Source organism: Hirundo rustica, chromosome 2, assembly GCF_015227805.2.
Source record: "Hirundo rustica isolate bHirRus1 chromosome 2, bHirRus1.pri.v3, whole genome shotgun sequence".
Classification (NCBI taxonomy): domain Eukaryota; kingdom Metazoa; phylum Chordata; class Aves; order Passeriformes; family Hirundinidae; genus Hirundo; species Hirundo rustica.
The window spans coordinates 104661162-104687286 of NC_053451.1; the positions used below are offsets into that span (position 1 = coordinate 104661162).

The 26125-nt window shown below is 41.2% G+C and overlaps 1 protein-coding gene across 8 annotated transcripts in view; it reads left to right on the forward strand.

Annotated features, from left to right (window-relative positions):
* CNKSR2 (connector enhancer of kinase suppressor of Ras 2) overlaps positions 1-26125 on the forward strand; it is a 204830-nt gene that overhangs the window by 171153 nt on the left and 7552 nt on the right. Inside the window, exon 21 of one of the 8 annotated variants that reach the window (XM_040055345.2) lies at positions 19100-19143. The exons of 4 other annotated variants lie outside the window; for them this stretch is intronic. In XM_040055345.2, the coding sequence (XP_039911279.1) occupies positions 19100-19116 (17 nt within the window). In that variant the 3' untranslated portion in view covers positions 19117-19143. 3 more of the 8 variants (XM_040055346.2, XM_040055343.2, XM_058419273.1) reach the window with 3 other exon arrangements.

Here is a 26125-nt window from a genome sequence, read left to right on the forward strand (position 1 = left end):
TTTAAATTTCATTTCAAGGGAAAAAAATTGCCTACAGTGTTTGAAAGCCAGGTATTGAATTATTTACTGAGTAGCAATTCAGAAAGCTATATGAGCTGTCAACAAAAATAAGAATAATTTAAATTTTATGCTTGTTAGTGTTTATACATATACATGCATTTTGCCCACAAATATCTTGTTGCCACATTTAAAATTTTATTTGATTTCCATTGCCCATGCTGCTAAAAATGCAAAGAAGAGATGAATTCCTACTTTTCTTTTGGTTTTAATAACTTTGGGTGTCATTGCCAATAAAGGTCATCTGCTTTTTGCCTGAAATATATGGATTAAATTGTCTTTTTATAGGCAAAAGAAGTTCACAAGAGACTTTCTTACATGGCCATTCTTCCAAATTGCTTTTCTTGCAAAGTTTCCTCAGTTCAGTTACTAAGTTGGGGACTGTCAGTGGAGCTATGTTACTCCCTTCCAGAGACTCCTTCAGGTTGGGTGGTGAAACAAGGAATCTATACATGTGAGAATATATTTCTGATGGGGCTTTTTTATGTTCTGCATTAATTCTCTTGCCAGGTGTTGTGTAACCAGTCTGTTTTACATTTAATTTTTCTGCTTCATGGTGTTAGCAAGCTCTGTCTCTGCTGATGCCCTGAGTCTGGCTGCAGAGATGCTCTCCTTGGGAAAAGGTCACTCATAAATGGTAAAACACTTCACAAGCAACAGAGGAAAGACAGTCCAAGTTCTCTGAGGCTCTCTGTTTACTCTGCTGATTTTCCTTTCCAGTTTGTTGGCCTAAAAAGTTTTAGTAGCAATATTAAAAAAGCCCTTTTTTGTGATCGCTGTTTCCACTTCCTCAATTCTAAATGTGCTTTCAAATCTGAAGCTGTAGTCAAAATTTCCTAAATGAACATCCCTTTTTTGAAATTATTTTATGGATGAAAAGGAAAATCCAACTTTTTTTTTCATTAACCCATAATTTTCCATTGAAAAGAGGGTTTTCCTGTCCTAAAATTTAAAATTACATTCATTTTGATTTTAAACATGAAACCCACATGATTTTAAATCATTTATATAAACCTTCTCACTGAAACCTACTGAAATTTGTTTTAAAAACATTCTTAGATTTGGCTACTGCAATTTAATTGAAATTTTTCCATGACAAAGCCATTTTTCACTGGGATTTTTGCAGAACTGGGATAGTTCCTCTTTGAGATATAGCAGGGACTTGGCCTAATCTGAAGGTTTCTAAATGCAAAGGAAACAGAAATCTACAATTAAAAAAGTTAGCTACCTATTGTTTACATGAGAATGTTCTTTTGAAATGTATAATTTTAAATTTCCAAAGCTAAGAAAGGATTAATCCCTTTCTATAATCAATGGCAATTAAGTCAGAACATGATGGCATAGTACCAGTAGGACTAGGGGAATAGAAGAGTACTGAAGTCTTTTCAGAATGTATTCATTACATCTCCAGGTGGTACCATCTGTTGTGTGTGGCTCTCATGTTTTTTTCAAGGCAGTCATTAAAACAAGGATGAACTTGAGTCAGTAGGGCTTGGAAGGACATGGGAGGGATATAGTTTTATTAAACTACCACCATGCTGAATTTCTGGAGGGTCACCATGCAAACATGCATTCTTGTTTAATTAATGTTCATCATGGGAAGCAGGATGGGATATTAAAGACTTCAGTGCAAACAGTCAGCTTCCTGCCAAAATTTTTTTTTTGCTGGGCAGAAGACTCTAGAAAAGCGACATTTGTTACAAAGCAGTTCAGTTAAATCTATTTTTAAAAAAGAAGTCCTCAGAATTTTTGGATTTAAGATGATTTTTTTCATGGAGGTCTATGTAATCACTGTTGTAGGACAATTTTTTGTGAGCTGTCCTAACATGCTAGCCTGGTTTTCCAGCTGCCTTTCCTTGCAGTCACTAGCTGCTGCTCCAGACGGTCACGGGTCTTGTGTCTGACCTGCCAGCCCTATGCAGCTTCCTTGGATACCACTGGACAGCTAAAATTGGATTAGATGCTTATTTTTTTGGCATCTTAATGTCCTTACTTTCCAGTGCAGGAGGGCAGTGTATATAGGTTAAAATCTTGGTCTCTGCAAAGACCCTGGCAAAGCTGTAAGTGTGATGTGCATGTCTCAGAGCCAGGGAGCTGGAAATGATTTGGAAGATTATCCATTGTAGCTCTGCCATCTAAATCTGGAGCTGCCATACCTTACAAATCTTAAACAGCCCTGGTGGTGGACATTCTTCATTCCCTCCAGACAGTGCTTTTCCTCTTTGCTGTTTGGGAAGGAGTAAATTTTTTTTTTTTTTTTTCTGCTAATGGATGTTGAATTGTTCCCTCTTCAATTTAAGCCCAGCATTTCCATTCCCTTACGGCACAGAAAACAGACTGCTCCATTACAGCAGCCCTTCTTCTGAGCTGCAAGGTTGTTGTGAAGTTTAAACGTTGGTTTAGTTTTTCCTATACTTACTGTTTGCTCAACCTCTGACTCCTCTTGCTGACCCTCCCTGGGTTTTCCAGGCTGACTCCCATCCCTTCTGCCGTGGTAGGCTCCAGGCTGGGTGCAGCACATCTGGTTGAGACCAGGAGGGTTGCTCTGCCCTGGCTGTTCTACGCTCTGTACTGTGACAAGCATCTGTTTGGCAACCATACTGTACTTCATATTTCACTTGGGGCTATACAGTATCCCAGATGGGTTTCTGCTTAATGGTTGTTTTTCTAATTGTAGTTGTTCCGATTTTTTTCTGGGCCTCTTACCTATCCACATTAAAAAGATATGTTAATAAAAGCCTCAGCTGAATTAAAATGTCAAATTAATTGGCCTAAAACCAACCAACAAATATATATGACATTTTGTAAAACTAACAGCCTGACTAGGTTTAAAAAAAAAAAAAAAAAGCCTTGCAGAGTAACCTGGTGTTTGCCAGGCTTTGTGTCGGTTAGCACAGCATTTACCATATTGTTATATAAAACTTGGCAAGCGATTTTGTCCCTCCAGATCATTCCAGCTCTGAGACTGTCCTCCAGCAGTCTAGGAGATGTTTTCTCACACTTTGGTGCCTGTGGATTTTAATAAGTTTGTTCTCTTGAGCAGTTCAGGGTATGAGTGCCATCTGGGACTGTTTCTGGTTGCAGAGCACCCTCAGGAGAACCCCATGTAGTGCAGCCCCTCCCTTTAACAGTGAGCCAGCCTCTGGTGTCTGCTCCCTCTGGGCTTGGCTTTTGCTATCAGAGGACACCTTGTATAGGGAAGGTGGCTAATATTGTTCACTTCAGAGACCAGAACTTCTTGAAGGAAAAGATGGTTCCCTGTGTCACAGACCTTTTGCATCTAAATAGCTGAGGAAGATGTTAGGTGGAGATAAGTGGGGAGAAGAAGGCTCATTCTTTTGTCACTTGGGATTCCATCCGTTCCTCAAAAGTGTTTAATGCTCAGAGTTCATCGCAGCCATGTATGTTTAATTTGTAAGACCTCCTATTGTTTTATACCATTAAGAATTTCCAGTTCTTTGGAAACAAATGTGATAATGGAGTATTAACAAACAAGCTGAAAAAGTAAAAGGCCCTGTAATCAGGCAATTTTGCAGTTCTCATTCATTATTAATAAAATAGGTTCCTAGCTTTCTTTTTAAAAACACATAGTTCAAGAACAAGAAGATAAATGTTTTTGTCTCCTTTTGTGCCCCAAATTTGCAAATTTTGGAATCTGCTGATGATGGTTAACAGTCCAGCATCCTTGTACTAGTGTGGTGCTATTAAATACCATGAGTTTATGAACAAAGCATGAAACAAGTTCTCTGCAGGATCTTACTGTATTTACATGAAGAAGATGGCTGAATTTTAAGTAGGATTTTTGCTTTCTGGCCTCACATTTTGGATACTGCTGACACGAAATAATACCAGCTAATTATTTCTTCTCTTCTGGATTCCAGAGGGATAAACTTCAGGCTTTGGGAATAAAAAAATATCACCACTGATTTCTTTAAAAGTGTCTGAGTTGTTATCACCATCAGAGTGGGGAGAGAGGCTGCCAAAAAACTTCAGTTTAAACCATCTTTCAGCCAGTTTTTGAGATGTTCATTTAATCATGAGATGATTTACAGGCCTCAAGGAGGAAGCAAAATTAGGAAAGCCTCACTTAGGAGATTTCTCCTAGTTGTAAACTCAGGGATGGACAGAGATCAGGCAGTGGCAAGGACAGGAAGTTTACCCTCATCACTTTACCCAGCACCACTGATGAGAATAAGTAAGAAAACTCAACTGGAGATCCTTGTGCTTTTAGTTCCAGGTTAAAAGGAGCTCGGATTTTCGAGTAAGGAGCTTGGGGAGGCTCCAGGAACAGCTCCTGGTGTGACACCCAGGGGCTTGGCTATGCCAGAATCCCCTGTTAGTGGGATTTATAGGAGAGCATAAAAGTCACTCAAAGTAAAAATTCGACTCTTCAGTTTTGAAAACAGCGCTTGGATCTTTATGGATTTCATTATTCCCCAAATTTAGTGGAGGTTGAACGTGGAAGGATGAGGGCACGTGTGGATGGCCCTGAGCAGTCAGTACCTGTGACTTCTGTAGTTTCTACTTGGAGGAAAACAGGCATGGAGGGGCAAGATTTTATATTCTACATGGATTTGGCTTTGCTGCCAAGGCTGTGTGCATTTTTGAGTATCCCTGCTCCTTGAATGATGGGGAGTAGGAGGTTGCTGAGGGTAACCCAATGAACAAAGGAAAGCACACACCCCCAAGGTGGTGGAGGCTTAATTTATCCCTCTTCTTGAAAAAGAAAAGAAACAGTTTGTGCAATCTAATCTGTTGTACTTGGGAATTGGAACATCAGGGTAGCTGGGGAGCACATTGCAAAACTGAGTGGGGTAAAATGGAAGCAGAAAGTAGAAGACTAGAATGGCATAAATCTGTAATGGAGAGGATAGGCTATGGAATGAGTTTAATTAAGTTGTGATTGGTTTTTGATATGCAAATCCCCTCACCCTCTAATTTCTCTGTGCCATAAATGAGGATGATGGTGTTATAAACCTTTCCCCAGAAAGAAAAACTGTTTTAAAAGTATTTTGTTTCTACAGTGTCACATTTCTCTTACAGCATAATGTACTGTAAATGCACCTATGCTGCTTTAGCCTTTATTTCAAAGATTTATGCAGTTAAACATTTTGAGTCAAGGTGAGCCACATGGATGGATTTCATGCTGGGCCCATGTTCTGTGCATTGATCATTCCAGTGCATTGAAATATTTCTCAGCCCAAGTTGTCTTCCAAGGGGGAGACTCTGGCATAACCTCATTATTAAGGTGAAAACCCTTCAATATCAATGTCCATAATTAGCTGGGGCAGCAGTTATTTTTAGCTCCTTAGCTCTTGTCTTCTGAAAGTAGTGCTAAGACTTTTTCTTCAGATGACTTACTCAGTTTTACTATATGGAAATAGAGTAAAGTTTTTAAAAGACAAATTCATCAGGCTGTTTCTTTATTTTGTCCTTGTATGTTTTGCATTTCTCTAGTGTGGTGGTGCTCATCTTTAGCACTGTTATTAATGACCAAAAGTATACAGCCAAATCTTCATCTCTGGCCCTCCCAGGTTTTACTAACATCTGTTTCCTCCTTCCAAGGCCAATAGTTGTGGTAGTTTCAGGTTGAACAGGAGAGATTGTTCTCTGCACTTAGACTTCTAACTGTGGGATTCCAGTCCTGAAATCCCCACAAGGTTTCTGCACACACCTGCTAAGGGGTTGTTTTAAACATCTTCAGCTTAAGCTGACTGTGTTCTTACTGTATTTTATAGTTCACAAAGAAGTGAGTAAATCATGGTCACCAACATTTTTTTCATCACCAGCTGTTGTGTTCCAGATACATAACCAGAACAGGTAAATTCTTGCCTGTTCCTACCTTCTCATGTACTTTTTCATAGAAAATGTAAAAATTCTTATCTTTCCATGGAAGTGTTGAATAGATAGGTCATATAATACACGCTGAACTTTTTGGTTACTCTGTAACTCTTTGGAGTAGCCAGTTGTACTGATGGCAAGTCCCGGCACTATTTTCCAGTAGTGGAAAATTAATGCAATTAGATACACAAGTTCTTTAACAGGGATGTCTGCATCCTTCTGGAAGAAAAAAAAAAAATCCTTCCAAGATAAAAAATTCACTGAACCTGTTATTTTTACTGTTTAATCTTGCAATCTAATACTTCCATTCTGCACAGCATTGATTTATTTGTCTAGTACTGTATCAGATCACAGACTCTGAGTTATTTGAGTTTTAAAAAGTCACCTGCAAGAACAAGTGGTTGTACCAAAGAGAACTGAGCCCCATGTCCCAGCTAACCCAGTTAGCCTGCCTTGAACTATGCCTAAAAACATATTTCTAAGCAGAGATAAAGGTGTCTCGCTTGTAACCCTTGATGGATCATTCTTCCACAAAATAGTTTTATAGATTTTGAACTCAGGTGTACTTTGAGCTCAGTCATGTGGTATTAAAGAGTTGCACATTTTAACTCCAGGCTAGAGAAACAAGCATCTCTTCTAGTTAGTTTTAAATCTAGCACACAAACTTTCAGATGTTTCTGTTACTTGAAGAGGCAATTATCAACCTTTTCTCTGAATTTATGTCCTTGTAATTGTATATACAGACTTCTATTCTTTCCCCCTGGTTTATAGGGGAGAAGTCTTGATTAGCCCTAGACCATGTATTCCTTGCAGGAAAATCCTTTTGTACAATAATCCTATCAGCCCTTCTCTGCCTTTTTCAGTACTGCTTTTTGAGGTGAGATGTCACAAATGAGTCTCTTTTATTGTTTGTTTCTGCTTTATCTACACTACTTCATGTATTTATTGTAGGTAGAAGCCAAACCTCCCTAGCTCTCTGTTTTTGTAGAAGCTGATTTGACATTTTTAACAAGTGCAATCCAAGAAGAGAACTAAAAGGAACTGCTCAGTATGAGATGCTTCTGCCTGATAGGGAAAAAAGAAAAAGGCTTGGTTTTGATGTTGGTGATGCATGAAAAGAGACCTGTAATGCTTATTCATGTACAAGACTGCAGAGGAGAGAAAAGTAAAAAAGACAATGTAGCATCTGAAGAAAATAGCAGAGGACAATAGCTAACTGTGCAGCTTGAGAAATGCATAGGAGAGAGGTTGCTGTTACAGGATAAGAAGAGAGCTCAGCTATATGGTAGTCAGTGTTATTCAGGCTGTAGAAATGATAATATTTTCTTTGTTTAGCCGTGATATTTTGGTGAAAAGCACTTAAGCAAGCCAAAACAGGAGTATGTAGCAAATTGCTGGGAATATATCCCTGCATAAAGCTCTGGGTGATGCTACAGCTTGTCCAGGGGAGCCTTGCTCATGCATGTGACTGCTCCGGACAGCAGAAACCCCTCCTTACAAGGGGATCCTTTGGCTTACCGTCCGCTGAGGGAAGAGCACTCTTACCCACCCTTTTCAAAAGGTGCCTGCTTTTACAGGTAACCCTTCCCCCAGCATCTCAGGGTGTTTTGGTCCATTTGGATAGCCTTGCATACAACAGTTACGAGTTGTGGTGACAGGAAGGGGTTTTCTCTTCGAGCCTCTTGATGCCATTTCTGCCACTGTTGGCAGGACCAAGGGCTGAGTGCACAGCGGCTCTGGGGACTGGCACTGCTGGAGGCTGCCAGTGGAGCAGGCTGAGCCCTTCACATCATTACCCAGATCATGAGGTTTCTTGTAAAACTAGTTATGTCTGAAATGTGTCCCCACCTCGCAGCAGATTGCTACAGCAATGCCGCGGTCAGGTGTCAGTGGTGGAGCTGCAGTGAGTGCTCTCTCCCACCCAGCACCTGCCTTTCTCCAATTCCTCTCTCTTGCCTCAGCCTGATCAGCCATCATCTCACACCTGCAGTTCCCCTGCTGCCCAGCTGCTCTCAGAGCTGGGGCAGCTCTTTGAGGATCAGCTACCCTCACTTTAATAAGACTTCTATTTTCCTGAATATTGTTAACTTTGAGTAAACTAAAGGTATTTTTCCCTTGTTGTGATCAAAAAATCTGGATGAGGTAGCAGAAGCTAGCAAGTAGTTGTGTATGTTCTAAGATGATGGCACTCATTTCCAGTTGAAAGCTGCAGAGATCCTGTTTTCATTCTCCTGAAAAAGATCACCACTTTTAGTAACTCAAAAGGCTTTGAGAAGTGCCCATCTCCAACACAACTCTGGTGGTTTCTGCCAGTAGAGGAGCTTGACGTGCCTTAGGAATGGGGAGATTGGTACCTGGTGTGCTCTGTGCACTGCTTCATCACTCCAGGAGGACAGCAGGCTCTGCCCTTCCACACTGGGAAGGGGTCAGATGTGCACAAGAAGAGAACCAGGGTCTGAATCACATATTGGTGCTGTAATATGTTCAGTGCATGGTTAATTTTTTCTGTGAAACAATTCCATCATACTGAAGTATGGCAGCTACACCTCGCCAAGCAGTGTGTGACAGGGGCAGTTTGTATGTTTTGGAGATGCTTGGCAATGAATTAGGAAGGAAGAGGATGAAGAGAAGCAATTTACACAACAATGTCTTTGTACCTTTGTGCAAAGGTCATTGAGGGTAAACACCTCCTGAATTGGTGGAAGAATCGGTGGAAGAGTAGGAATTGATAGGGGTATAGATGGTTGTAGATGGCTCCTTACTCGTTTTCACCAGTTCACCAAGAATGCTGTCAGGATCTTTCCTTGAAAACCACTGTGTGCACCATGTCCTCTTGCCAAGAGGGTGTTTGGTGGGTGCCTAAATTTCAGAAGAGGCTGGGAAGGAGGGCTTAGGACTCCTGCATGGCTGGGCATCATGGTGTCATGAAACCCTGGCATGGCATCCTTCATCTTTGTCTAGGTTCCTGGCCAGTCTGACAAATCCCTTTTGCCATCCATTTTCATGAATGGCACCTTTGTGGTTTTTGGAGAGTATTTAACCAGGAGCTTGAACTCATCAGGTGATAGGACAAAATACTCCCTTGATTAGTTTACTGTTTTTTCCCCTCCTAAAGGACATACAGAAGTACTGTCTTAGCAGGCTTCAAGAGATACTCTCCATGCTATATCTCATCCAGTCTAGCACGTTCAGGGATTTGAAATAATTTAAAATTTGCTATTTGTTGCTATCTATAAAGTTAAAATACAGTCAGGAGCTTCTGAGGTTTTCAGCACTTGACTCATGTAACAGGAATCTTTAGAGTAATGAAATCCCTGTGCAACCCTGATTTTCTCTTATTACACTAGTGATAGCATTGTTTAGAATATGATAGGCTTAAGATACACTTTTTATGAAAAAAATTGATCCCCTCTGAAAACAGCTTTTACACATCAAAAATATGCAAACAATTCTTAACGAACAGCACAGTGATGTATGGCTTGTCAGAAGAGTATCTTTCATCAAAACTTGGAGTGCAAATTTTTTATATAGAGATAATTATTTTCATTAAAAATAATTTAAATTTGCCAGATAAAAGTACATGCCTTCAGCATCCAACAGGTGTGAAGCATTTAATCAGTAATTCTTCATTTTATGTCCTCAAATAGGCAAGGATTTTCTTCCAGGAAGACAAAGAAGTCATTTCTGTGTTGGTCTGGTGGGTTTTAAAGACACCATAGGTAGCCAAGAAAGCAGCTCAATCACTGGTTTGGAATAAGAAAGGTGATTCCTGTCCTATTTCTATGGGTACCAAACGAATTTAAGGCAAGACTTTTCTAAAAGTCTTTATATGGTAATTTTGTGCAGTATATTTCAACCTGTTGATATGAGGGAGGATTTCAGGTCTGATAGCATTTTTGTTGCTAAATATGGCCCTCCTCAAACCTGAAAGAGACCTGACTGAGTCAAAAGTATAGTTGGTACTTGCCTGGGAACAGTCAAGGCAAGTTGGATTGACATATGAAAGGAGAGAAGGGAATACCTTTGTGATGGTTGCAGCGCAACGAGCCAGGAGTGGTGCCAACATTTCGCTTGTTGGCCTTGCCAGAAGAGTAACAGTAGAGTCCACGTTTTGTGTGTGCCCCTCCAGTGAGCTCTGAAGTAAATTAAAATATCTCAACAAGATCAATACTAATATAACAATAATAATAATCCATCCCTCCAATTTTCTCCAACTGAGTAGGTTTTAACACCCCGTTGGAAGTTTTAGCAGAAGCTGCTGAAAAATCTCAGCTGAATGTGGCACAAAGAAGATAAGACTTTTTTCAGTCTGTTCATTTTACCTTAAGCACGTGGTATGCTATCAGTAACTCAGAGTTTTGAGGTGATCTGTGGCTCTTTTATTGACCCAGCCAGAGAAGGGATCCCAGGCCAGGATGGCAGGTTGCTTCAGCTGTCAGCAGCTGTGGCAGGGGCAGCATCTCCATCCTCTGCCCTTGGATGTAGCCTGGCAGTGGGAACATGACAGTCAGGCTGGGTGTTACTTAGTCACACCAGGGATTTTGTCAGTGTATTGGTGTTTTTGTTGTCAGTATGGAAAGCACCAGCAGAAAAGGCAATTACGTTACTTGATGGGCTGTTAAAGCCTTCTTTGACCAAAGGGGCTTCTACTGGTTGAAGTTAAAAGTTTGTTTGTGTAAATTTAAATTGGTTATGCTATAATTAATTCCATACGTTTCTGTCTGCTTTTAAATCCCCTGAGCAAGTTAATGTAAAAAAATTTCCAGACATACACTGCTTGAAAAAGTAATTTAAAAAGTAATACAGAAGTAGTTTGTCACAATAAGACCAATTCTCCTTAAATACTCCTTATTAAAAATTTTGTTGATAACAATGCAAAAAATTAGAACATTGGTTTTTTTCAGGGGTGATGTCCAAAGCATTAGTCAGGAAACACTCCCATTTTTGTGTTGTTCATTGTCTCTTTCATGGGGTGATAGACTGGAACTACAGTTCCTGCTTTATGGTCAGGAAACAAGGACATGGCTTTTCAAGCAGTTTTCAGAATAAAAAATGCAGAAGATTTGATAGATTAAATTGAGCTTTATATTCCATTACAATCATAGCCTGGCTGATTTTAGCTTACAATAGTACTAAGAATTGTATTGAAAGGAATCTCACCATTAGATATATGCCTCATGTGCTCATCTTTGGGATGTAATATAGACTTCTCCTGGGTGAGGCTTGTCCCATAGGCTTACGTAACTTAATTCTTTGTGTAATCCAGCAATTAGAGTGCCAATATGCAGAAATTTTAATATCATTATCAGAATTCATAAACTGCCCAGTGGGATGCTAAAGTTGCGATTACATCCTACGCCTGCTAAATGTATATAAAACTATGAGAAGTTCAGCCAGCTGCTTTTTTTTTTTTTTCCTGAAGATGGTTATTCAACTGTGTCTCACTGTTTATGTCCCAAATTAGAGGGCTTCCTTTATCTGGGAGCAGCTTTTTGTATTACTTTACAGTGGTTACAAAATTAACTACTCTGGAAAAATAACCTTATTTTCTGACACAACCACACTCAAACTGCTCCATCTTGAAGCTGTGAACTGTCACACCAGTAGGACCCCAGTAATGAGCTGAAGAGCATAGGAATAACCGTAAGATATATCTAATATGGAGGGACAAAATAGGGGGAGAATTAGGAATAATATAATATAATACACTATAATAATATAGTAAGAGTTAGTAATTTGGCAACTTAATGTGCTAAATTTTAGTTCATTTAGTTCTTTAGTACTGAGTAGACAGAGGGTTATTTAGCAATAGCTGTAGTACATGAAGTGCATAGGAGAGCTGGGTTACATTTGCAATTTAGAAATGCTGTGGTAAGTGGGAGGAAAAAATGCCTGCCAATCAGAGCACCGTAATTTCCACTGCCTTGTTCTCGTGGGACCGAGTGCAGCACCTGCAGAGGGGCAGGCACTGGAGGTTGTACGTGGGCTTACACCACCATCTGTCCTCCCTGTGCCTGTTCCTCACCATGGTGCTCTCTCATAGAATATTTGTGCTCTTGTTGTTCCTCAGTGAGGTCATGGGGGGCACTGAAGCGTATATTGTGATGTTGGAAAAGCTGAAACTTGCTCTTTGCAGATAGCATACTCCTGTATTATAATTTTTTTGATTTAGTGCCATTTACTGCAGTCTCCAGAGGAGTACTGAGTGACTACTGCCATTGCTTCCATACCTGACTGGCTTCCCGCAGGATAATGTGCGGAGGCGCTGCTTTGGAGTGCAGTGTTGGGGGTCTGCATCAGACGTATCACCAAAACCCTCCTTCCTCAGGCTGTCTCACTGCCAGGCTCCTACCAGCTCCTTTTCATCTCTGATGGCATCTGTCTGAGACCTGGAGGTGGTGGGAGCTTCCCACCACTGAGCAATAGACAGTTTGCAGATTGCCAGTGTTCCTCCCCAGGACTCTGTGTCAAGGAGCCGTGAGCCTTTTCCCTAGTAAGGAGGAAGATGTATCTGCCAGTGGACTTCTAGCAGAAACAGCCAGGTCACAGTTTCTGGCACATGGGAAAGGTTTTCTCTTTCCTTGTTCTTTTCTCTTTCCTTATTCTTTCATTCTTGTTTGCAGCCTGATCGCTCATGCAAAGTATTTACAGAAAATGCATAACTGGATATGATTCTTTATTGGACTAGATATTAGGTAGGGGCTTCCAGTCAAAGTTCTTCCCTCCTGAACATGTAGACAGATGTAGAAATATGTACACAAAACAGGATAAAAACTAAGGAAAAGGTAGATTTTCAAAAGGCAGGTACAGGTTTACTGATGGTCACTATAGATCTGAAATTTTTAAAACTTCAGTATGTATTTAAAAAGTAAGTTTATTAACCTTCTATTATTCACCTTAACCCTTCTTGGAAAAGTTGTCATAAACCTACCATTAAATAACCAGGTATCTTGTCGTCTGTTTAAGCAAAATACATAATCAGAAGATTGATATAAAAGTGTACTCTTAAGTGGCAGTGGTAAAATCTTGTGCTTTTTCATAATAAAAAGCACATCAAAGTGAAAATCCTAACTTTATACCTTCTCATTAGTGACTGCTGGTATTCCTTAAAAATTGATTTGTAAATTAGTCTCAAAGAGAAAGAGTTGTATCACTTTCTGTGCCCCTTTCATTACACAGGACTTCTTGTGTGCTAGCCATTTTGAGTCCTTATTGATTGTCACTCTCAAATACTTCTCTCATGAGAACTTTCTGCTTCCCTTTGCTTACGTTTTTATTGGCTTTTGACACTTGGCCTGGGAAGGCGTGCAGGGCATCCCTTTCCTCCTGCTTGGTGGGTTGATCCCAGCCCGGTAGAGCATTCTGTCTCTACCACTTTAGATGGGTAAAGTCCCTCCTACTGCTGCAGGTTTGCTCAGATATGAGATTCCTCATGTCCCACATGACCACATCAGCTGAAGAAATAGGCAGAGATTTACAGCAGACAGTTTTGTGTCTGTAACCTTTCTGGGGAAGCCATTTGCCGTAAAAGTCTTCTCATAATGCAGGCATAATTTGGTTGATAAATGCAGTAAGTTCACTTCACTGTATTCACAGGGTCACATTCATTTTTGTATGTCAATGGCAGTTGGTTTATTTTTCAAAATGTTTGCAAGTCTCATGAGTTTCATAAGTTGCAGTGTCGATAAGTATCCGTCCAAAAGCACGTTACTCGTTCTTTGTTACTTGTATTTGTTCTCCTTTAAAACAAATTTTAAAACCCTTATCTAGAAACAAGACCATATGCTGGAGATTTTTTGCATAAATAATTTTGCTAATGTTAATGATATAGAAAGAATAATGTGGGGTTTGTAAGGATAAGGAAAAATAATTTTACTACTAAAAATCAGATTTTCTAAACGCTTAGTTACTATCAGTAAGTGATACTGAAAATATATTTGGAAAGGCCCCCTAGTGCCTGATAATTATGTTCACATTAAGGTAAATAGGACAGCATATGCTACCACTTACCTTAAGAAGTTAATGAAAGGCTGTTCATACACAGGGACTAATCCAAACTGGGATAGTGAAAAATCACCAGTGTTTGATAATTTACATAATAAACAAACCTTAGCAATATTACTGAATAGTCTTTACAAAAGTGTGTCTTACTAGCAGGGTTTTTTTCAGTAATAGTTTCCTAGTGCAAAATCTAGTTGAATTTTATGTACATAACACAAGTCCTGTCCCACCATGTGTTGAAGGTAGCACAGCTGTTCCACAGATAGAGGATGTGTCCCAGCCAGACTCAGATGGGTGTGAGGAAGAGCTGGGTATAGACATCTGCTAGATAATAGGTTTGCCATAACTTCCATAACCCTCCTTTATTTCACACCCACCTTGTTTCGCAAAAAGTGAAGTTTCTTTTGCCAAAGCCTGACCTTTGAAACAAACTTTCTGAATTCTTAGTGATTAAGTTGTATGAACAGCAGCCATAAGATGACAGGATCTCCTTAAGCTGTAGAATTGATACCAATGAGGCAGCTCCTCTTTCACTTAGAGCCTTTTTCCAAATAAATCCAAGACTCTTCTTTTCAATGCTACAACTGTTTGTAGTTTAAAACAGGATGAAATCTGAAAAACATTCCCTTTTGTACTCCACAAAGTCTCCCTTCCTCAACCCCATGCGTCCTGAAATGTGCTGGTTTGGCCTTTTGTTTGTCAGGGGTTTGGGGGTTGGTTTTGGGGGTTGGTTTTGGGTTTTTTTTCGTTTTAGTTGTGGAATCAAATGGGTTTTTTTATTTTAAACAATAGGTTATGTAAAAGTTTCTCTTGACTGCTATACTTAGAATTTAGTTATATAAACTGTTTTCCTCACACTTCTTCTTCCTCCTCTCCTTGTTGACGCATAGAGTCCCAGGAAACCTCAGCAATAGAGAAGAGGCTGAACTGGGTTTGAGTTCTGTGTAGCATTGCTCACCCTCTGCCTCTCTGAAACTCATTTTCCAATTGCTGCCATGTGTGGAGTAAATGGCACCAATGTTTCCATTTGGGATTCTTTGTACCTCGTGTTTTCTGTCCCTGAGACAACATTTCTTGTCTGCTCTCCAGACCTTTTGTGATGTGCTCAAGAATAAAAGTGGCAATGCTTAAATATTTTCCTTCTTTTACATCCTGTCTTTTGGAAAAAAAATCTCTTTAACAGGGGTTAAACAAATCTCACTAGTTAAATTGGAATGAGTTTATATGTCTTTATATTACGCACAGCTGAACTCTTTCCCAAAGTGTTTTTTGGGGTTTTTTTAACAACAAAACATCCCCCAGCTTTTTGTATCTGAGATTCAAAATGACAACGCATGTTAAGGTCCGTGGAGTTTCATTTTTTTTACAATTTAGTGTAGTAGGCAATAGAATAGGGAATGCACTGAGAGCAGCCAGGCTTTTGAAACTGCCTGTGCAGAGACTGCATATCCACACAGAAACTCTAAGTAAACAATTTAGCTGTATGCTGTTTATTCCACCTCTCTCTTTCTCTTTTCTTTGCTAACACAGGTCCACAAAGATTCTCGAGTTCTCAAGCCCTAGCTTATGGAAGTGTGTAATGTCAGTGTGGTTGCAAAATCACATGATCTCCTAGCTCTGTATCTTATCCTTCACCCAACATTGCACAACGCTGGACTGTCAGCTAGGAGAACGAAAGGAGCCAGATTGTGTTGTGCCACCTCTTTTTCTAGTTCACGCATAAGTTGCCACCAGGATATTTTTCTGTGTTTGTAGCACGTTTGGTGGATTTGGGGCACATTCTTTGCTTCCATTCTCCTCATTCATGTGACCCTTTCCCAGTGCTTCCAAATGAGCTAATGTGTCTTCGACATGGAGAAAACCAACTAAGTTGGTTAGGATGTGTATTGTTCTCTTGTTTTATTTGTGGGTTGTTTGGGGTTTTTTTTAATTGGTCTTTGTTCTGTTCTTTTTAAAAACATATCTACAAAAAAGAATATATCACTTTCTGCCCTAAATACCTCTTTTGCATCAGGGATGGATATTTTAATGGAGTGAGGTGTAATAGCAGAACAGTGCCATGTCTCTGTCCTCACGAGCATAGCTGCATGCAGATTAGAAAGGCTCTGTAGTGCTGCTACTGTATGCCAGATTTGCTATTTGCTCTTGTTTGCATGATAGTATTTCTAATTTACTAATATGATGTGGAAATAATGGCACATCACCGATCTTTCAACATATTGTATCACTGCTTTATCATATTAGGCTAATACACTGCGAGAGTTGATAGCACCTCTCCATGTCAAATGGGAACCACATCTCTTGGCACTGAACCGATTGGACTCAAAAGTTGATAAACTTATCATTAGAGAATTGGCACGACGGAGACTCAACTTCAGCCTCTTGCAAGCAACCTAATGGCCTCCGTTCAGAAAGTCAGTTCTTCTTGAATAACTTTGATGTTTATAACAGAGAACAGACCTGTTAAAGCATAGACAACCACATGCCTGAATATGAGGCCTCCAGGAAGGTGTCAAAGGGCATGGCCAGTCTTTTGAAGAATGCACCCTTTCCACAATGGGACTAGGCACAAAGTCAGATCCAGTCTACATGGAGCACATTTGCAGAAAATACTGCCCCCCGCACGGGAGAACGGAAGGGGAAGAGGGTATTGGCAGGGGAAGGGCTTTGATGTCACTCAGTTTTGTTCTGTACACCTCGAGGAATTAAAGAGGGATTCAGCCATGGTAACTGTAATTTCCCATTGCTTGTACTGAACTCCAGTGAACCCATTCAGGCCAACCAGAAAGAGTTGTGTCATTTAAGCGTGCTTCACGTTAGTGAAGGAAGTTTCCTTTCTGTGTCATGCTAAACTAAGTGTATTCTGTCAAGTGGAGGTATGTACAGACCTTTCAGAGACTTCCATTTATCTGATGGTTTGTAATGAATTCCCAGAGGGTACACTGGCACTCGTTCGGATGATGATGGAGAAGATACCTCACGCTGAGATTTATTAGACTCTGCAGTTAAACTCTTCGGTTCCTCTTTATCTTCTAGGACTAAAACATTTGAGTGATGCTGCCTGGCCAGTCAGGCACAAAGTATTCTCTGTATAACACCCAGACTCCAGAGGGCTGTTTTGGGGCCAGTATTTGTCTGGATGTCACTCGAAGTAGATTCAGATATTGTATTTATCATTATGTTCTGAGTCCCCTATGGGTTGATGTTAGCCTCTATCTCTGTGATTAGAATGTGGATTTTCCTTAATATATTTGGCTAAGGGTGTATTGTAATAATGTTAATGCTAATTACTTGATATTTCATACTATCTTACGGGGAGATACTTTTAAAAATGTATTTTGAAATGTTTTCTTTCTGTTTGCTCAATGTATGGTATTGCATTATGTTAATACCAATAAAATTATATATATATAGTTATATATATATTTCCCTTTTATAAAGAAGTAAATTATGCTTTTTTGCCTCACAAACAGGAAATGTGCAGTGAATAAAATTACATCATTCTGCCTTACAGCAGGTGACAAAGCTTATAATAGTTTTAATATTCTTTTTTGAAAAATAAAAAGTATAGTATGACATAAACTAGTTGGAAATTCATCAAAATGCATGTTTTATGTTTCTGCTCAATGGGACTGTCACAAAACAGCCTAAATATTTAGCAATGTTGTTTGGCATCTTTAATTTTTTCTAATCAGAAACATGCACTGTATTGCTATTATTGATTACAAAACTGTACTGTCATAAATTTTTGCCTGTTGGCCAGATAGACAAACACACTGAGTTTGTCTGTAAGAATTGATTTTAAAATTTAATTTAGTGCTCTTTCCAATGCTTGGCAAAGGCAGAATTTATTTTTTATATAAGGTTGCCTTTGAAGTACCTGCCTCTGCCAGGAATGATAAATCACTGCTAAGTACATAAAGATTCTGCAACCTGAAGGATATGTGATTAAAGCCTTGTTGGAATGGCCTGCAACCCCAGCCAGTCCTCTACATTCTGTCATTAAATTTCATAATTAGTTAGAGGTGAAATGTTTTGGAAATGAATTAGAGAAGCAGAAGCAGGGATGTGACTCTAAAATGTCCTTTGGCTGCCATTTGGGGTTACATTGATGGCTTATTTGCTGCTTGTAGCCAAAGGCCAGCATATATCTGCACTAATGCCTATTAGATTGTCTTCAGCTTCCTCTCTTTCTTTTCCCCACCCTTTCTAACATATTGTATTGAGTATCTTTGTTTTGCAGAGGCATTCAGAAGGGCTGTAATTAGCAGTCCCTGGCATTTAATTGCATACACATTTGTTAAATATTTTTCTGTATGCCTTAAAATAAAGTATAGAAAATGGCAGTAAATGTTTCTTTAATGAAGGCATTTGATTTATTCATGAAGTCAGGATTTTTTAAAGGTGTTATTTTGGGCTTAATAAAGGAAATAAGCCAGCAAATTTTCAGTCTTGCTCTTGCATAACGATCGTCTGTCAGGGCTGATGTTCAGTTCCTTTCTCTTGTTCCTTTTGTGGCAAACACATTCTGCCCAGTGGGTGGGGAATGGACCTTTCTGCTGTGACCACGCTCATGCCAGTTTTGAGAGCACTTTACGCTGAGGTTCATATGTGTTCACAAGTTCCTTCTGACATCTGATGACATGAGCGATGTCTAGAAAAGCCACGTGGAATTATTGCATTTCTCTCATCACAGCAATGGCTTCTCTTCCGAAAGGTCCTTTGAACTCACCACTCTTCTGTGGTGCTTCCACACCATGGGGGTGTGATGGGCATTCAGCAGCTGATGGGGGGTTTGGCAGCCGTGTGCCCTGCATAAATAAGATGTAAATCAGGATGCAGCTTAATTAGGTTGGAATCTAATCAGTGCAGCTATCATAATGTGCACTTATAAATCCAATAATAAATCTAAATATCTGAATAAATATGACATCTTCTGGGATAACATTTTGGGAAGTATTTCAGGCCCCTTTCAGAAACACCTTGGGAGGTGCCTCCCCAGCAGACCACAGTGAGTTACAGAGGCAACTGAGGCAGAGATTTGATTAACCTGGCCCCTGCCCACACTTATGTTTCTCCCATGTTGAAAGCAGGATTGCAATTCCTTAGTGATGCATTTTGGAGAACTTCACTCTCGGTGCTACATTTTCATACAAATAAGCAACTTGGGATGTAGCCTGAAGTAGAGTTCATTTTCCAGGTGGGTGTTACTCCTGAGGAATATGCCCCCATCTGCTCAGGCTGGCTTTTGAACAGCAGTGCCATAACCCTTGAGCTGCACTGCTGTTGTGCAAGCGTGACTGTGGCTTGATTCTGACTGGTGAGTAATGTCGCTGGGTCCGTATCGTTTGGCACTTAACCTTTCACAGCTTTGCTTCAACAGCTTAGGTTTATAAAAACAATATTTTCCTCAAGGAGTAATTGCTTCTATATATTACTTGGGAATTGTTATTTGTAGGAAACTCCTCATCCTGTTTAAAAGCTACAGAATCCCCACATGTCTAGCAATTTTGCCCAGTTTGCTCCAGCTCCTGTCTTTCCTCATAAATACTAGTTTGCTACTGTTTTTGAACTGCAGGGCCCAAGGGGAAGTGTACCATCCAAATGTGATTGGTCTGTTTATTTCATTTCAGCATTGATAGCTTGTGATAAAATTAAACAGCACTTACATCTGTGTGTGGCACAGAAAAATGTCAGGATATCCTATTTCATTGTGTAAAATTCTCCCAGAGAGTCACTAAAATCAGCAGATTAAGGTTAAACTGGTGGCTTCACAGGCAGCTTAACGAGTAGAGTACCATATCCAAAACCAAGGAAGGATGCGACTATAACCCTGCTGCAGAAGCGTTCTACCACTGATCAGAATTCCCTGACTTTGGGAAGCTTTGGAGTGACTTCATTCTTACGCCTTCTCTGAAATCACAGCCCACCAGTACAACCTCATGAAACAGCAGGACTGTGAGCAAAGAGGGAGCTACAGATGCTCATTTGACATGTGCAAGAGCTGTCAAGAGGCAGCACGAGCAGAAAAAGCGGATTATTCCCTCTGTGTGTCCCCTTCTCACTGACAGTAACACGTTAGCTGGCACCTGTACTTCACTGCTAAGTGCATGTCAGAAATGGCTGTGTTACTGTCGTCTCAGCAATGCAGGTCTGCATGGAGAGACATCAGGGGCTTTTCCTGATGCTCAGTTTAGTGTCAGCTGTGTTTAGTAAGCAATTCCAGTTGCATGGAAGGCCGAAGAGGTGTGGCTGAGGTGTGTGTGAGACTCAGAGCAGGACCAGCTCAAGTGTCCCGTGAAGGCTGGAGGTTGAACGTGTAGCTCACACTGCAGCCAGCAGGGCACTGGAGCCTGCAGGGCCATGGCAGGGTGCAGACAGCTTGTCCTTCAGCCATCCCCAGAAAGGTGACTTCAGCAGAGAAGAGATTCACAGGGATCTACTGACCCAAAAGGAAAACTGCTAGTGCCTTAAGTAGTTCACAAAAACAATTAGACCTTTGGTGTCACAGCAAAAGCTTGGTATCTGTCAGGCCTTACAGAAGCGAGATCTTTTAAAAGATGGAAGCTACCTGATTCCGATATTAAACTTGTCTGTAGTGGAAAATGCCTGAAATACCTTCAGATATCTATCATTTGGGAGGTGAGTTTTCCACTTGGCTGCACAATTCACTTTATTTCAAGAAACCAAATTTATGCTCGTGCATGTGAGAGGAGAAGCAGACTCACAGCATTGGGTGTAAAACTCCAGCAAGTGTAGGACTCTTGTGTTGGTGCTTTCAGTGAGCACCCTCTCCTGGGAGTATTTTTTTGCCTGCAGGTTTACATAATAGAACAGAATAGAAACTGTGTACAACTATCCCAGTTACCCAAAAATACTTCCACTTTAGAGGAAATGATGGTATAAAATCCAGATTTAATACCTGCATTGAATAAATACAAAAGAATAAATACAGTAAATATAAAATGTAACAATCTTCCAGCTACTAATATTTCACCAAACACATGAATCAAAGCTTGTTTTTAAACAATGCTCCTCCCTTCCTTGATTCAAGACTTTTGGGTGAATCCTGCACTTTCACATACACAGGGACAGAGAGGACAGAGGATTACAGGAATCAGAAGGCAGGAAAGGGGAAGCAATACTAGAGAGAAGGGTTGCAAAGACTGGGTACTGTACAAGAAGACCCCATTTTGCTTTTACTTTAGTTTTAGTTCAGCTTGCTTAAACTTTTCTTCACTTGTAGAGAACATTAGTGTGCTCATGTGTGTGTGTATAGACATATATATATATATGTGATATGTGTGTCAGACACACATATCCAGTCAGGCCTTGATTTTAAAGTGGCATAGGACATAGCATAGAGGTCTACTTGTACTTTGACGTGGAAATCTGCTCTATCATGCCCAGAGCAGATGAGTAGCAGCTGTTTCCATGCAGACCTGCATTTCATTGCACCTCCTGCCTGTTGTACCATGCCAGGTTTAAATACTGCTTCTTCCTTTTCTCGGTAATTAGAGATGTGACTTGTAACATTTTCCTACCAGGAGCTGACTTTCCATGTCATTGTGGCTCCACCCATACCTGTGCAGGAGTGACCTCATGCACAGCCACAGCTGTGCAGACACCAGCTCCTTACATTGATTTCAACCACTTTGTTCTTTTAGCTTGTAGGTGGTGGGGTGAAGAAAATATATAGCTTAGTCTGCCAGCCAGCAATCTAAATCATGTTAAAAATTATTAATTCCTGAATCTTTGTATTAGAAGCACTAACTGGGGATATGTCTCACTCTTGGTCACTTTGGACTCTTAATGATTAACCCGAACAGCAGCAATGATGGATTTAGGCCTTGCACTGAGAAACCAACTCCTTTGGAGGATTTCTTTTCTCCCCTCAGCTGCAACAACTGCTAAAATCCACATCCACTCTCCTTTCATCCTTCTACTTCTTCGCCTTGTATCTAGGGAGATCCCTTCAGTCTCTCTCCTAGCTGTTCCCTGGGGTTTACAAGCCCAGCCAGGCTGTTGCACACTGTGGCCACAGCCCTCGTCTGCTGCTGTGTTCCTCTGAGGAATGGTTTTTCCCCTCAGAATCCACCTGAAGCCTGTGCTATGTAGTTTAACCCTTCTTCCCTATCATACCTCCTCCTGACCCTATTGGCTCAGGGCCAATATCTTTCCTTGGCCCAAAACTAGATAAACCCCTGTCTCTTCCTGTTCACGCTCTCTCTTCTCGGGCTCCTGGAACATCACATCGAGAATAAAGCTTGGACTGGAGCTGGGGTGAGAGCCACTCTTGAAATCTTTATTTTGTCTCTATGAAATATATTTCCCTAAAACCCCTGAGTAACTGAGCTAGCGAGAGCCAGGGGGGGTGGCTAGAGGGAAGTATATTTTCAGTCGTCTGCCTGTTGGCACAGCCTGAGCCGGGACCGGAGAGCTTCCCAAGGGGTCAGCAGGTGTCTGTGTGCTCTACCTGTCTGCTCTACCTCCCTGTCAGTGAAACCACTGCAGGCCCAGGCAGGGTTTGACAGTCCCTGTTTTTACACATGGCAGAGGGAACCTGCTGTGGCATAGGAAGATTACAAATGCTTTCTTGCTACCGGGATTATATCAGTCCTTAGTTAGCTTGTGGCAGATCAGTGTGTCTGTTCCCAGCATAGACACAGCAGGGTCAGGAAGGCAAAGGAAAAAAAAACCACTCAGAGGCCTGGGATGCTTCTTGTTTTCAGGGAGTATTTACTGCATTTACTGTCACTTGCAGAAGGTCTCTGGGACACTTGAGGTAAATGCCTCCCCTGCACAAAAGGTGAAGCAAAAAGGTGTCGCTCTCAAATTGGAAGCAAATCTTTGGGATTTGGAGGGATAAAATAACCTGGCAGCTGTTTAATTAGTGATGTAGTCTAACAAAATTGACTCGTTAATATCCTGAGAAAGCTGAGGTTAGCTGGTTCCTCTGCCAGAAGGAGTGAGCTCACCAAAAAGGGAGTTTAAATTTCAGTCTGACTGTGCCTTGTTCGCTTCCTGTCACAGACTTTGCAGCAGCTTGGCTTTCTGGGGATTTGCAGAGGGTGGTACTTCTGTTCAAATGCAGGGCTGATTGCAAGGAGAGGAGTGGGCGTGTGTGAGAGGAGTTGTACAGCAAAGGAAAGTGCGTCACTAAGCAGTAAAGGTAGCAAACAGAAGAGGATAGTGGGAAAATTCCATCAGGGTGGCAGCGGTGCCCGTCAGTCGGGATGAGCAGTCTAAAGGCAACGGGGTTGAGCCTGGCTGGTGTCTGGAGGCACTGGCAAAGACCAGAAGGGCCCCAATGAAGAGCTTTGATCCTTGAAAAATATGATCTTGTTGGCAGGGTTGGTGACAAAATTTATTAACTCCCCTTACATAGGCAGTTCTGTTCACTCCTAGCCCCACGTGAAAGCATGGGCTCCTCTGGTGCCTCACTGAAAGACAAAAACCATGCAAAATTTTAGCAGCTTGAACTTTAGCAGAAAAATGAATCACAGAAGTGCAGGGACCTCCACTAAAAACTGCTGGAGGTTATTCCATATATTTAGAGCAGATTTCTGAGGAGTGTGTGCCTAGAGATTCTCTGTGTCCAGAGAGCAGTGTGTTAGCCAGCTGGGCTGCAGTGGTGACCTTCTACAGGGTTCTAATTCAGTACCATCTTCCTGAATCATCAGTTTACATGGACCAATCATCTCTTGATCCATGTAAATACCAATGGTAACTTTTCTCTCTGGTCACTTTTACCCTTAAGTACCTTATGATCTTATAATCTTGGTTTATAAGAGGGAAGTAATGGAAATATGAATTGCCTAACAGAGCCAGGTGATTACACTTAGTACATCACAGAGCTTGGTGCATGCTCTTTTCAACATGTGACAACACAGTATGAGAAATCCCACCAGTTTTTCCTGAATGCCAAGAACCAAACAGTTCCTCACCTGTTGGAGTTTGACCTGCTCAGCCGTAATCTTTGTCTCTCTCTCCTGAGAAAATGTAGAAGTAGTTACAAATGTTTATGGCATTCTAAGAACTGAGGGCAAAGTACAAAAAGTTCAGAAAATTTTCCTATGGAAAGCAGAATAGGGAAAAATAAAAACACATTTACTAGATAGATGTATTCATTATCTCCAGAACTGAATGCAAATAGCTTTGCATTCACTTGAAGACAGCAGGAGCTTCTTTGTTACAAAATTCAGTGCCTGTGTATTCTTGCATTTGGAAGATAGGGTTCTCACCAGATTTAGATCCCTTGTGTTGCCGTTTGTGCAGCTTTACTTCTGCCCCTGAGTTAGAGTTGTTCAGGCTTGTGTGGGGCAGGGCACAAAATTACAGCTTCAGAGAAGAGACCCTGCTTTTCAGCAGTATGTGGAAACTGTGACCTGGCAGCGCATTCTGAGAAACAGGAAAGATGCAAGCCACGACTCAGCAGCCGAATGAGTGTGAAAAACAACTGTTGTGTTGGCAGCTGGTCCAGGGTCACCTGCAAATCCTATTAGACCACATTTCCTACTTAAACAAAACATTACCAGAGATCTTATTCTTCCTTAATGAGACAGCTGTGCTGGAATGGCATGACTTGCATACAAATCCAGGAATTTTAAAGAAGAAAATATGTTTCAAGCTCAGCTCTATATGTAACAGAATACCTCAGATGCTTTATGGTGCCAAGGGTTTCACCAACACCTACAGGAAATCAATCAAAGGCTCTAGCAGAAGGCTGAGGGAGGGGAGATGTGTGTGTAATCTCATTCCCTCCTACTGAGCGCAATTGAGAGCAGCAGCCCCACCTTCAGCATTTCTCTAGAAAATATTAAGGGCTTGGGATGTGTTTGCATGACGCCCACTGCCCTCTCCCCCACCATTGGTGAGCAAGGCATCTTGCCCTCTTTAGAGCTTTCCCAGCCTCAGCAGCAGTAAGGCATTTAAGGGACTTGTTTTTCGTCCCTCCTCTTTCCTCTTTAGGAAATCCTGTCCCCTTTTTGATGTGCTGCTCATAGTGACATCACCAAGTCGGTGACAGAGTGGGGGGGAGGCAGCCCCAGCTGTGTGGAGGTGATGTGCTGATGTGTTCCAGGGACCTCCTGTGGGTGTTCTGCTGCCTAACCCAGCCTGTGTCCTGCCCCCACAGTCCTGTGCCTTTCCTGTGCGGTCTCAGAGCTGTTCCCATTTGGGCAAGCGTAGAAATGTGGTGTCCTTGCTCCCTCTGAGCCCCACGGTGAGCTGTGAGTGCCTGTCCCAGGGGATGAGCCCTGAGGAGCACCAGCCCTGCAGATCCCAGGCCAGCAGTGTGGGGAGGGAGGGCAGGACAAGCCCCCTAGCACAGGGTTTATACACACAGGGGCCATGTTGCCATCCAGGTTCATTAAAGGCACTTCTCATCCAGTATGGAATCTTAGGGGTGAACTCAAATGCTGTATTTTGTCTTGGTGGGGAGTTCCTGTTTTTTAGGAAGCCATGGGTTTTTGATGGCAAGCCTCAATGTGGTGGCTGGTTGCCAATCCAGGCTACAGATGACTTTAGCAAAGTACACTTAGGTGGTGTGGAGTCAAAGTGCTGGCCTGCTTCTTCAGCAAGCCATCCCTGTCCTAATTCCCTCAGGGTACAACCTTGGCAGTGCTGCTGGGGAAGAGACACCCGAGGAAAGATCTCTTTTGCCTTGCGTAGCAAGAGATGAGAAGGAGAGAGATAAACATGTGTCAAATACTCCTGTGTAAGACCAGGAGGGAGTTTTCCCTTTGCCCTTTAGCAAATCACTCCCCTTCCACAGCTGTCAGACTGGTGGACATCAGCATTCAGCAATAGGAACTGATAGAGAGATCCCAAACTTCTGACCTCACTGCTGCATAGACTTCTTAAGAAAGCATAAAAAAAATCAAGACCACAAAAGATTTTAACCACTCTAATTGTTCAGCTGCTGCATGTTTTGTCCTTTAGCCCATTAGATGTTTTAATAAGAAAGAAAATTACAAGAAGGAGAAATGCATGTAATTTCTATTTTATTTCAGTCCTAGCCACCATTAACAGTGCTCACCAAGCAGGGTAGCACAGGATGGGATGATTTAGGGAGCTCTGTGCAGACTCAAAATACTTCCATCAATAAAAAGTCTCCAACCCTTCTTCATTTCCATATCTCAAAAAAAATTAAAATGTGTGTTGTTTATAATATATATAAACAGCTCTTCTCTAAAAGGCTAAAGGAATAAACTGATGAGAGATG